General features: G+C 33.9%; 1 protein-coding gene across 1 annotated transcript in view; it reads left to right on the forward strand.

Annotated features, from left to right (window-relative positions):
• CSNK1G3 (casein kinase 1, gamma 3) overlaps window positions 1–12472 on the forward strand; it is a 100375-nt gene extending 87903 nt beyond the window's left edge. The window contains exons 9-10 of the mRNA XM_012664323.1: window positions 315–338; window positions 9785–12472. Of these exons, the coding sequence (XP_012519777.1) occupies window positions 315–338; window positions 9785–9839 (79 nt within the window). The 3' untranslated portion in view covers window positions 9840–12472. The remainder of the gene's footprint in view (window positions 1–314; window positions 339–9784) is intronic.
• The last annotated feature ends 1439 nt before the right edge of the window (window positions 12473–13911 follow it).

Raw genomic sequence — 13911 nt, forward strand, 5'->3', positions numbered from 1 at the left:
TAAGATCTGTGTTCAAATTCTCATTTAGAATTAACAGCATATTTTTAGCTTTTGATTTTTAGGAGTGTTGATACATGAAAGTTATGGCTGTACTATTGATAAACATTTTTCTGTAATCATAAGAATAATTATTAATTTAATAAAATGCCGCATGCTGTAATATGTTGAATTAGTTTTTAAAAATATACATCATAATAACACTGGAAAAATATAAGCATGAAAAACAACGTGATAATTTCAATTTTGGCTGTTTCTGATGATTTCTCTCTCTCTCTCTTTTTTCCCTTGTATTTTTTTTTTGTGTGTGTGTATAGCTGCCAGAAAGTGTTGAACATGTGGTGAGTTCTCAAGTGTAGGCAGGCAGAAATAGCTCCGTTGACTGTGATTTCAAAGATTTAGCACCATTTTGTGTTTTTTGAAAACAAACCTCTTAACATAGCAATCATAATTCGTGGAAGTTATTCAAAAGTATTTGGTATAATTAATATAGCCCTGAAAAGGAAGAAAAAATTATTTGAGGAGCTCTTTTGCCTGCTGCAACTTTTTTGCTTCAAGTGACAGATTTGGGGCCACTCTTTAATTGCCAACCCTGCTTGTGCTTGTGCATTCATTTTGTAACATAGTTGTTATTTGTTATTTTAAAGAGAAAGATAGGTTTTTGACTTAAGCTTTCTTTTTTCCTGTTTGTAATTATTAAACACATATAGCAGATCTTCTCCTCCCTGAAGAGTGTCACTAAAACAGTATTTCATTTACTAACCAATTATCATTGCTTTGAATATAATATTCATAAATTTTATGATAAACATAGTGAGAGAGTAATTTAAAAAATCCTCATCTGAATAGTTCCTGGTAATTACAGATATTATGAAAAATAATATTAGTAGAATTAATTCCAACATATTAAATTAATTCTGACATTTGCCTTTAGTTGTAATATGTTTACAGTGCTTCTCTCAGTTTCAAGACAAAGTTTGAGTCAGCCTTGGTGTGAATAAAGAAAGTTGCTCAGATCAGTAAATTTTGAAGCATTTTATTCATATCCAAAAGGCAACTTATGTAATTTTTAAATCAATGCTCATTTGCTGGCTGCGAAATGAGGAAACTTTCACAGATATTTCTTTTTAAAGAGCAGTGATCAAATATCCATTTTAATTAGTTTTGACTACAGAATTTATTGACAGCGTGACTATATTTAGTGTATTTCAAGATATTATTAGCTATATACTTGTGTGTTTTTAAATAAAAAATAAAAACAATGGCTTATATTTATGAATTTTAGGTACAGTAGTAAGCACAGTTATGAAAGGAGAGTGGCAGTGTGGCAGATTCGAATGCACATGTCCTTTGCAGTTAAGCATAGGTTATAAAATCCTATTTCTGCCACTTATTTGTTAACCTTCAAGAGAGCTTGTTTCTTTTTCCTTAAAATGAGGCTAATAATATCTACCTCATAGGTTGTTGAGGAAATTAAATGTGATAAAGCTCTGGTATTTCGTCTGGCACATGGCAGGTATTCAGTAGCTATTATCACCCCTATTTACTTCTCCTCTTCCAGCTGCCAGTGACCTTTCTCATCTGTGTTCTTCCTGGGCTTGTGCTTCTTCCATCCAGTGTCCCATGTTTTCACTTCCATACCCACCACACTCTTCATCGAAACTGGCTTTTCTGTGTTCACATCCTCCTAGAGACTTGTTTTTAATCGAATCTATTATATTATATTTATCTGTTTATTCATTCGATTGCACTGCCGAGATTTCAGAAATACCCGACAGTGTCCTTGCACTTAAGCAGATTATAGACTAGCAGAGAAGATTGCAATTGCGTTACCAAATGTCAGGATATGATTAATACTATGAAAAAGGTATAAAAATTGCTTAGAGTTTATAAAGAAAAAGATTACTTCCTGACCTGGATGATCAGAGAATGCTGTATGGGGATGGCTTTGAAGAATGGCATAGTAATTTATTTAGTTGGGATGAATATGAATGTGGGTGTTTATGGCTTTGGGTCTCTATCGGTAGGCATTGGAAGATGAGAAGGAAGAAATGGTGGGAAGGCTATTCCTGAAGGAAACATTCTTCATTGCTTAGAACAGCATGTCCAGATACTTGGCATGGCACCAAGTTCTTCATACCTTTCATATGATACGATAGACCCCCGCCTATCTTCCCAGCCCCATTTTCCATTCTGAACCCTGTATTCCATTGGTTCCTTAAGTCTGCCTTTGTTATATTATTCTCTTTATGTATTTCCTACTTCTTGAAACTTCTTGAATATCTTGAAAACAAGGCCTTTTTCATCATCAGATCCTCAGTAGCTAAAACATTATGCCTCAATAAATTATTACTAAATAATGTGGTATACCCATACAATGAATATTTGACAATATAAAGAAATGTAATTGAAGAGATTATGCTAAGTGAAACAAGTCAGACACAAAAGATCACATATTTTGTGATTCCATTTAAATGAAATGTCCAGAATAGGCAAATACTTAGGCACAGAAAAAAGATTAGTGATTGCCTAGGGCAGGGAAGAGGCAATTAGGACTGATAGCTAATAGACAATGGGGTTTCATTATGGGGTGATGAAAATGTTTTAAAATTAGTGGTGATAACTGCACAACTCTGTGAATATACTAAAAACCACTGAATTATACACTGTCAAAGAGTGAATTTTATGATATGTGAATTATATTTTAATAAAATGATTGTTAACAAAAAGAGAAAAGACAGCAACCCATGAGATTAGTGAAGCTTTAGTCCAGGAGGATTCAATACATCAGAACTTTCCTACTTCTTCTCTAGTTAAGAACTCTTTAAACACACAAGGCTTTGTATTTCCTTCAATTAGGTTTATTCTGACCTTTCTGCAAGTTTATTATTGTGTTCCTCATATCTTCTCAGTCTGTGACTAAGAAACGTGTGAGCATGATTTCTTTTTCTTTTCTCTTTTCTTAGAGATGGGGTCTTGCAATGTTACCCAGGCTGGCTTTGAACTACTGGGCTAAAGTGATTTTTCCACCTCAGACTCCTCAGTAGCTAGGACTATAGGCATGCGAGCCACTCTGGTGGCTTTTTCTAAATTGCATCTTCTCTTCTTTTTTCTCTGCTACCATTTTACAGGTAGTTAGGGACCTGCTTAGAATTTCTGTTTCAGAATCTGTTTCTTTTCTATCTTTCTTCTTACCTATGATTGGCAGAGATTCCTCTCACCCCATCCCATCAAGTAGAATGTATTCTGTGATGGACATTTTAGCATCTTCAGGTTCCCCAGAGTAGTACCTCATTGGGGTAAATATATGATTTCCAAATGATGGAAAGTATTCTGTTACTCCACATAAAATGACTCCTTCATTAGTAATTAGATTTTGCCTTACTTGTTTACTGTAATTGAGAATTTTAAGACAGGTGGTACAAATGATAGCATACTCATCATTCCTTTCAGGAATTTAAGATCACAATGTTTCCTTTAATACCATTATTTACTTTTTAAATGTTAATAATATGAAACCATCTTTCTCTTTCTCTCTCTGTCCCTCTCTCCCTCTCTTTCTTTCTCTCTACCTCCCTCTCCTCTCCCTATCCCTCCCCTGCGCCCCCACCCTTTCCTCTTCCAGCATTTACTGAATAGATTATTGTTTGTTTGCCAATATGGTAATGATGAAGATATATGAAGGCTTGTATATTAATACCATTAGGGAGGGTGGAAAGTACACCAATGACTTTTATACAGTGGTTCTCAACCCTCACTTCACATTACAGTCACCTGAAGAGTTTTAGAAATCTACTGATACTTAGGCTGTACTTTCAAAATTTCTGATTTAATAGTTGCTTTATGGTGGAGTCTGGTTATCAGTATTTTTTAAAAGCTTCCAAGGTGATTCTAAGGAGAATAAAGGTTGAGGACCGTTGGTCTAATACAAGGTATTGTAGGATTAGCACTGTAGGAGAAGGATACAATGTTATTGGAGTTCAGAGAATGGAATATGTACCTCCAGCTGGGAAGATCAGTGAAGTCTTCATGGGTAAAGATACATTTGCACTAGTTCCCAAAGATGAGTATGATTTGGCAGGGGAGATGGGTAGAAGGAGTCAGAGAGAAGAAAGAGGTTGAGCTCCAACGATGAGCAAGGAAAAATGGAACCAGTCAGAGGAATAACCCATGTGGGTATAGAGTATGTGAATACATTAATGGAAGCTTAGATCGTCTAAGTTCCCAATCTAAAAGGGCCTTCATAGACAGGTAAAGAAATTTGAACACTGTCTTTCTCTACAAGAAAGCAAGCCAAGAAACAATCTGTGATTTTAAGTGAAGAAATGATATGATCAAGTTGAGCCTTAGAAAAATTAATGTGGCAGCAGTTATGAGGCTTATGCTACTTCCTGGAGTTCATCAGATTGCAGAAAATGGTTCAAAAATATAACTTAAGTTTTCCTATGGAACTAGATGGAGAGTTTATTTTGGGTCAGGAGTTTCTAGTGATTAAACTGTTGTTTAAAAAAAGGCTTTAAGATGACTGTCTTGGATCATTCATTTAGTTTCTACTAAGTGTTCAGGACTTCCATAGTCTCTAGAACTATAACGATGGAAAAAACATAATATATTTCCTCAAGAGATAGTTCAGTGAAGAAGAGAGAGGCATAAAAATTATAATATGAGGTGATAGAGAATGTACAATTTTGGGGGCAGAGGGTAAATAAATTATAGGCGGAAGGAGGAATATGTGCAAAGATAAGGAGGCACAGAAGACCATGTGGTGTGTTCTAGGAATGGCAGGTAGAGCTTTTCTTTCTCTTTTCTTTTCTTTTCCTTTTTTCTTTTTTCTTTTATTCTCTTTTCCTGTCTTTTCTTTTTCTTCTCCCTCCCTCTCTCTCTCTCTCTCTCTCTGCCTCCCCTGCTCTTTTATTTTTTTTTGTCTGTAGTTTAGGCTGCTTGGGAAGGAATCCTAATGGAAGGAGGATAAGACTGAGAGGAGAATGGAAATAGGAACCACGTTTTGAAGAGCTGTGAGAACCATTGATGAGATTTAAGAGGGAAAGGGCATAGCCTATTTATGCTGGGGCAATTTGGATGGCAGATTGGAGTGAGGAGAGACTTAGACCGGGAAGTCAGTTAAAAGGCTCTTAGCAATGGTGGAGGCAAGTCAAAAAGTTCTGAATTAAGCCAGCATGAGAACATGGGAAATTTTTGGAAGTCATTTCAGACTTAAGGGACTAACTGCATATAGATGGAGAAGAAGAAATTAGAGATGAAGATGGGTCTGCAGGTTTTTAGTTGTAGTAGTTATGTGAATGGATGGTCTTGTTCTCTGATCTAAACTCTTGCTGCTCAACTAAATAGTTCCTCATTTTTTAAATCAAGAGATCCAGAGATAAGAAATTACATTTCAGGTATAAATTTTAAGGGGAAAAATCCTTTGTCAAAGAATTAAAGATTAGATGTCATCATCAACCCAGGTCACGAGAGGCTAGGTTCTGGAGTCCTAAGTGGGCAGGATCTAGAGGTACCAGAAGTCTCTCAACCAAAGGATGAGCCAATGAGTCATTGTAGAAAGGATAAATAAGAACTTCATATCTAGACAGGGAAACAGGCTTCAGTTTCTGGGTGGATTTGAGAAAAGGAAGTAAGTATATGACATAAATCTGGGAAGACAAGGCAAATTCTAGATGAAGAAAAAGGCAATGAATAAAGTAGAAATGGTGGTGCAGTGTCAATAGCAAATCCTTGACCCTTACCGTGTATGTTTTCTGCATAGTTCAGAACTTTGATCTATTCTGATTTCTTGTTTCCTGAACAGCCTTATAGTTCATCAGAAGCTGTACTTAACATTTATTCTGAAAGGATTTTGTATTAGAGATGTAGCTTCAAAGCTTTAGGCTAGCTACTGAATGATCATGTCACAGTAATGACCCTGACTTGTGAGAGCATGTTGGCTTACTGGAACCACGTAAGGAATAATAAAAAGCCAAAAAAAAAAAAAAAAAAAGAAGCCTTGACAAGAACATGGTTCAAATGTTTGTCTGGTAAGCTTAGTAAGTTTCCCCAGGGTAGATGCCAATAGTCTAGATCTGAAGAGACCTCAAATGAATATGAACCAATGTGTAAGAAAATACAGCCATGGGGCAGCAAAGAGAGGAAATGTATTCAGAATTTTATAGATGTGGATAATTTTTTAAGACCAAATAATCAAATTTATTGATAAAAATAACTTGCTGACATTGTCTGAGAGAACTGCTGTATGTTCTAATTCCTGACGTTCTTGCTATTATTTTCAGTAGTTATGGTCAATAACTGGTGTTTTCTTTTTTCCTTTCAACTGTACCAAACTGTGAAATTACATGGTCTCTATTTATGCTTTTGCCTGCACTCATATGAATTGAAGGCATGGGTCCACTTTACCTGCAGTGCTCAGCTCATAGCATCCAGGACTGAGGCTCCACTGGAAATGGAAAAACAGGAGGGTGGTCCAGCAGTTACATCTAGAGAGTAATGTTTCTTGACCTTGGGGTTCAGACTCCTTTTAGAATCTGATATAAACCATTTTTCTACAGAAAAGCCTCACATGGGCACTAAAATCTTTATTTTATGAGGTTTCACTAGGATTTGTGACCCATGGATAAGAACTCTAGCTTTGGAATATGCTCTAGCATTTTGACTATGCTCTTACTCCAGGAGTTAGTTGCATTTATGAGACAAATCACTCATTTATTCAATAGATATTAAATGAGTACCAACTTTATACCAGTTTGTTGGCATATATCATCTGTGAGCAAGCTTCATAACAAGCTTAAATTCTAATGGGAAGGCAGATAATAAGTAAACAAAAGAATTTCCAAGTAGTAGTTAGTAATTACAGTGAAATAAAACAATAATGTGATAGAGTGGCTACATGGCAGTAACACTGTTTCAGATTAAGTGCTAGAGATGGGAGACAATTGAAGTGAGACCTGATTTCTTAATTACCAAGACTATAAATGAGATATTTTGATAATGACTTCTATCTTAATAAATAAACCATAAGGTTCAAATATCAATTCACCTCTTGACTTCTGTAAGTAATACCATATTTCGAGAGCATCTCTGTTGTCTTTGTATTTGGATACATTCATATCACATAAAGCAATGCTACCCTCTGGTGGTAGTCATTTTAATAGCATACCAACTGTTTTGCAAATGTGTTAGCGGGATTTATTTCTGAAAAATAGATGTCTTTTTTAGATTGTGTTTGAATTTAAAGGGGCTATACCATTAGACTTCATCTGAAAATCTTATGTGCTCCCAGATAAATGCCTGGCATAGATTTCTATGTTCAGTAATACTTATGCTGTTGAAGGAATAGTTACTTAAATGGGAAGAACTTGACTCAGAACAGAAAGCAATCCTGGAAAAATAAACTAGGCAAGATGAATTGCTAATACAAGTGTGGAAATTTTGGGACTTGGCTTGTTTATTAAAACATGTATTAAATTTCCCATTCAAAAGGGCTTATATAACTTAAAACACCTTTTTAGTAGAAAATTTTTGAAAGAATGTATTTAGGAACAGTATTTAGGAAAGTATTTAGGAACAGAGAACATTATTAAAAGAACTTTATATTAAACAGTTAATGAATTTCTATTGAAATATTACCAGATTCTTAAACTAAATATTTTAAATATTTGTCTGTTTCTTCTACATACCTATTTTTTCATGTTTTGCTTTCTACCATATAGACATTTTCTGATTCTTTTCTAAGTCTTTAATTGAAAGATTCATTTTGGAGTAATGTTGTTTATATTTTATAGAGTAATTTGGTTTAGGTAATGTGTTTTGCTTTTGTATTTTGGAAAATTTATATAACTGAGATTTGAGAAAGTATTAGCTGACAGTTAAAAATAAATTTGACTTATTTTTCTAAATCCAGGAAAAATCTATTACACCTAGGGTCTTATTTTACCATGGCAGTGCTTCTCTGGGCCCTTGACTGGGTAATTTATTTTAGTTCTTTACAGTAGTTTACCTCCATAAGAGTAAAATTTATAATGATTCATAATTGTACATATTTCTAGTTGAATCTTTATCAGCTGATACACAATTTTGAATTATTCACAGTTCATGGTCTAGTCATTGTGTACTATTTGGTGCACTTAAAAAACACAATTGTATAATTTGGTTTTTAGTGCCCACATAGTGAGTTCATAATCATGGCATAAATCATAATAATGATATGAAATTATTTTTGACTAAAGATAATGTGGGTAGAGAGTTTGTGTAATTTAACTGGACAGTATGGATTTCTGTTTACATTTATCTTACAGTAATATACAAAACATATCTAAAGTTATTTCATCTTCCATAATCTTTTGATGGATAGGAAACTTGAAGCAACATGACAACAGGGTCCCTATTATGCTTAGCTTGCAAATGTTGAGTTAATATTCTTTTATGAATGTGGGTTGATACGAATTATAGGAACATCTTTATAAGGTCATATTATGCACAGTCTTTGAATTGGCAGCTTTTGTTGGTGAAATCGTGTATGTAAATATGGCTTGAATTACAAAATAATATTTATAAACACACACACACACACACACACACACACACTCTCTGGACTTCAATGATGGAAAATTTAGGGATAGCCAAGAGATAGTCAACTGTGCTTGCCTATGCCAAAAGTAAACTCAATCCTAGGAATTAGAAAGTTTTTTTAAAAAAAGACACCTCACTATATGTAGTGCCTGTCATTTTGTATGTTCTGATAGATTGAGTTTCTTTCAAGTGTGGAAGGAAAAAAATGCTATACCTTTTAGCTTGAAGCCATACCTTCATACATTTATTTGAAGGAATGCCAGGCTTTTAAGGTGTGTGTATGTTTGTATTGTTTTTTTGGGGGGGATTAGGAACTGATTAGTGATTCTCATTTTCAGTTCATACAATCCCAGCCTTGTTCTACAGCAGCCATGATATGTTACATCTTCTTGTGACTAGGATAATTTCTTGTGAGAGAAATTAGTTTTCTCAGGGATCACGGGTAGATTTTTTCACCTAAGAATCAAAATCAGACCTTAATTGTTTTAAATACGTAGTTTTGAATTACAAAACTAAATCACCTTGATTGTGCTATTTTAAATGTTAAGCATAATTTTTACCTTAACTAAAATAACTTACAATAAGCTTGACTCTTCTTTAACTCTTAAAGAATTAAAAAGTGCCATTCTTGACATTCTATTTAGTGTATTTTCTCTTTTCCAGTTTGTAAATATGATGGAAAATGTTTGTTGACTAGTGTATATCGGATTTTTCCTTTTTCTTTTGGAATCTAAACTGATTCTTGGTGAAAATAAAATTTCCAACGTTAGGATCATTATTGCCTTTTTAATAAGGGCCTCAACAATCATACATAAAATCAGTGAGAAAGGGAGAGAATGTGTAGGATGAATATAAAAGCACACCACTGTCAGAAATTATCAAGCATCCTAAGTAAAAATGGTGGGTCAGTTGGGATTCAGAACTCTTTAGCTTCTCAATTAGTCTTGGTGCAAACCCTTTTGAATTTAGTGGCTCTTTTTTGTGTTGCATACAATGTCTTGCTATTCCTAAAAGGCATGTTGATGAAACATAATATAATAGCTCTGTCTCAGTTTCACTAATATATATGCTTCATTGGTGTATTCACTGTTCATCTTGCACCAGCATGTTGCTTTTTATGACCGTTTAAGTTAATGTGATAGATTCAACTTTACTTTGTAACTTTTTAGTACTTTTATAGTAAAAAGAGTATTTTCCTTATCTGCAGGTGCTGCTGTTTTTTCAAACGAAGGAAAAGGAAAACCATACAGCGCCACAAATGACTCTGGACGCAGACAGATCCTAGGGAGTTACTTACGCGTTCATGTGCTGTCTTGTGATTAAATCATCTCTGTAGTGACCACATATATTTTCAAGGACTCACTATTAGAAACAAAAATGTCATACTTTCATACTTCATTTTGTGGTTGTCTCACATTCATATTTTTTTCTAATTTAACTTTTATGGAAGCTTTAAAGTTTTGTCAAAACATGAGTACTTTGCCCATCGATGAATGGAATGGACCAGTAAGGTGGTATTGATGAATACAGTTCTATAGAACATTTTTTAGCAGCTCTTCTCCTATTGTAGAAAGCAGTACAGTATCTTAAATGTCAACCAGTTATATGCCCAATTTGGTTTTTTATAACTTCTGTAAGAGCATAATCAAACAGGAATTTTTTTCCCCAGCAGATAATGCCACAGAGAAAACAGCATTGCTCAAATGTTTAAAAGAAGTTATTCCTTGAGAAGTTCATATTTTGTGACATCTGCATTGATTTCAGTATTACCGATGGTACTGTTATTCATGAGTCATATTAACATTCTCTCTGTGAAATCGTGGTATAGTCACCGCCCAGAGGTACTGAGGAAAAAGCTTTGTGGGTTTGGCGGATGGTAGTGGTAAAATGAATCGTCAGTAGTGCGGTAAATATGAGCTCTGCTTTTGTTGTACCACTGTGTGAAGTACCGTGATGCAGAATTGGCAAAAGTGCTTATTTTTAAAAATGCAAAATATTTGTATAATGTAACTTTATGCTTCCAGATAATAATGTATGTTAGACAGCAAGAAATGAATACTTTAAGAAGTGATATATGTTGGAGTTTTAAAGAAATACACTAAGGAGAAGAAATAAATGTGAAACTTGTTGCAATGTAAAAGGTTGAAGCCTAAGGAGATCCCACTGAAACCTACTGCTGAATGGTTACATTCTCCCTTAAGCAGAAAACTTTGGATGTGCCATGCAATGGTGTCTGTTTTTATTAATTATTTTGCTCTTTGATAAAAAAATAACCCCAGCAATAAAAACTGGGTTACTCTCTTGCCTATGTGAGCATTAGTCTCTTGTATTCAACTTTGCTGTTTCTCTGGAATTTTCCTACTCTTTAGCATAATTTTGATGATTGAAAAATATTTTGGAGAGGATGGGTCAGGTGCTTTGCCTCCATAGTCTTTTGAAGTGCCTGCATATGAACAAAGAAACAATTCTGTAAAAAAAGGAAGCCCATTCCACTTTTCAAATATGCTTTGTTTTAAGCCATAAAGACACAGATGTACTTTTGTCACATTCTACTAGCCAGAATTTTTAAGAGGGATTAAAACAAACAAACTGTCCACAAAGATAATTATGCTGAACAAATCTCATATTCACTTTTCATTTCTAAAATTGTTACTTACTCCTTCCATGCAGTCTTTTCTTTGTTTTTAAGTGCGTGCCTCCAGGCATGCTTATTTATTTTTATTATCTCAAGGTAACATTTAAAATGTGTGTTGAAGTAAATAAATCCACATTTTTTAAACTTCATTATTGCATTTACAGGGATTTAATTGTATTTTATAATTTATTTTTCTTATTAGCCAAAAGTTTAATGCATTGTTTTTGATGAATTAGGCACCCATATGAGCACCACAGATCAGGACGTTGTTTATCATTGTTGCTTTGAATCCTGTGAATGATCTTGATTTTAAAGATTTACACTCAGCTTAGGAAACATTTGCTGTATAATTTGTTCAATAGTTTCCATTCTATTTGTATACTGTCATGATGTCTTAAACTACAGGAATTACCTGCCGAGTTTTTATTTTTGTTTGCTTTGAGTAAGGTAGATGGATGTTTTGGCCATCATAATGTGAAACCACTTCTTTCTTTACAGTATTTGACCAAATTTGTGTGTCTATGATATTTGTAAATACATGCGATATCTGTATTTCTTATCATAAGTCTATTTAGTTTTATTCTCAGTAGGGTTTTTTGGATTGTACAGTGTTTATATGATCTGAACTCCTTATACATAAGAAGGTGTGTATATTAATCCAATTATGGACTTAAAATATTTTAAAAGTATAAGTACCCTTATTTGCTGCAAAGACCAGTGTGTAGACATTTGCTTTTTAGCAATATTTTTAAGTGCTCCATTTTAATGCCAAGGAATAAGTCTTTTGGCAACACAAACTGGTCAATAATAGGTAATGCAGGTATGTTCAGGTTAAGCCAACAATGTTTTGCATTTTTATGCTTCTTTTCTGTCAACACTAATGAAGTCAACATTGCCTGAATGTCTGAATAATGAAACACATCCCTGTTTAAAACTATGTAACTGAAAAAGAAAAAATAAAGGTAGTTTTTTTAAACTTGCTCTTTCCCATTTCCTCTAATCATGGGTGAAATAATGCCACTCACTAATTTAAGATAGAAATTTTAAAAATTCAATTCATTTAGTCTATTATAAGTAAGAGGCAGAATTAAAGGAATATGCTTTTGTTATTTTGTTTGTTTTATTTTGCTTTGGTCAAACCTAGTTGTAAAGAGCACATACTAGGAAGGACATAAGCTTTATTTAATGTCTTAAATTTTTTTTTAAACTTCTTTTAACTGGTTGATAGAGCAATTAATTAAAACTAATGTCTTCTGATAAGGGAAATAAACAGTCATTTTATTCTTTTTTGAAAATGAAATGATACTATTATGTTTACAGAAAGTAAGCATTATTAATACAATTTTAGGTTAAGGACTTAAAAATCTTCGCAAATGTAGAGTATATATTTGTGACAGCAACTCACAGTTTATCGTTGTGCTTTAAGGGGTTTTACAGAATGGCATTAATGGTGCTCTACTAACTAAAGGATGCTGCAGGTAAGATAAGGCAAAGCAGGACACATTCAGCACATGAATAATGTGTCCGTTAAGCACCAGATTCAGAAGAGGAGAAAGATCCAGAGAAACACATAAGTAATAAAAGGCCCTATCTAGAAAAATCCAATTTAAGATCGAGGTTCTAATCTGAATGATTATATAGTTGCAGTAGTCAGTAGAAACTTTATCTGGCTGGAGCAATAGAAGTGTATATGATCTCATTTAACTGAAAATTCCAGTGGTAGGACTAGCTTCAGATGTGCTTAATCTTAGCGTTAAGACAGAAAACTGTCTTTCTCGGAAGTTTTGCTTTCCATTCTGCTGTTTTCACTATTAGGTAGACTTTCCATGTGTGATGGTTAAGTGGCCACTAGCAGCTTGAGATTTCTTCTCTACCATCTTAGTAACCTCAGCAAAAACAAAGGCTGTTTTTCTCAACAGTTCCAACAAAATCCTAAGACAGACAGGCATTCCCTCATTGGTTCACATGCCCAACCCTGAGCCAGTTTCTATGTGCAGAGGAATGTTGTTCTGCCAATAGCTGAGCCTGAGTCATGAGTTGACCTTCAGAAGACACTTTGGACTGAGAAATAAGGTAGAAGGGGTATTACCCAAAAGGAAATTAAGATATTGTTATCAAATAAGAATGAATAGTTACTGAGCAGGCAAAATCAACAGATATGTACTATCATGCTGAAAGAAACAAAATATAGCATAAAACCAGACTCAAACCACTTGTTTTAAATTAGAAAACATTATTATTGGGAATTTTAGAAATCTGAATATATTATTAGAAATCACTTTTATAGTGAATGAATACATTTGGAAAATGTTTTGGACTCAGGTAAAAAGGCAGGTTACTAGTACCTCATTTGGTATGTTTTTGTTTCTGTTTAGCTTTTCAGGGTGTTAGTGATAAAATTCGGTTAGAAGAGTTAAAAACTATTTTTTCTACTAAAGTGCAAATAAACAGAATTATCAAGCTTGGCTGATGTTCAGGATACCTAGTTTCTTTTCTGCGCGGCCCTAATACAGACCTATGTAAGTTATTTTCTTAGATAATTTATTTCTTCTTAAGACTACATGGATCATAACCAAAGAAAGGACTATATATAGAAGTACTGTAAGGTAACGTTATTGGGGTATGAAAATGGTTTTGTTAGAAAAAACAATTATTCTTTGGGATATTTACCATACTATGATTTTACTTAAATGGACAAT

Source organism: Propithecus coquereli, unplaced genomic scaffold, assembly GCF_000956105.1.
Source record: "Propithecus coquereli isolate 6110/MARCELLA unplaced genomic scaffold, Pcoq_1.0 Scaffold88, whole genome shotgun sequence".
In the NCBI taxonomy this organism is placed as follows: domain Eukaryota; kingdom Metazoa; phylum Chordata; class Mammalia; order Primates; family Indriidae; genus Propithecus; species Propithecus coquereli.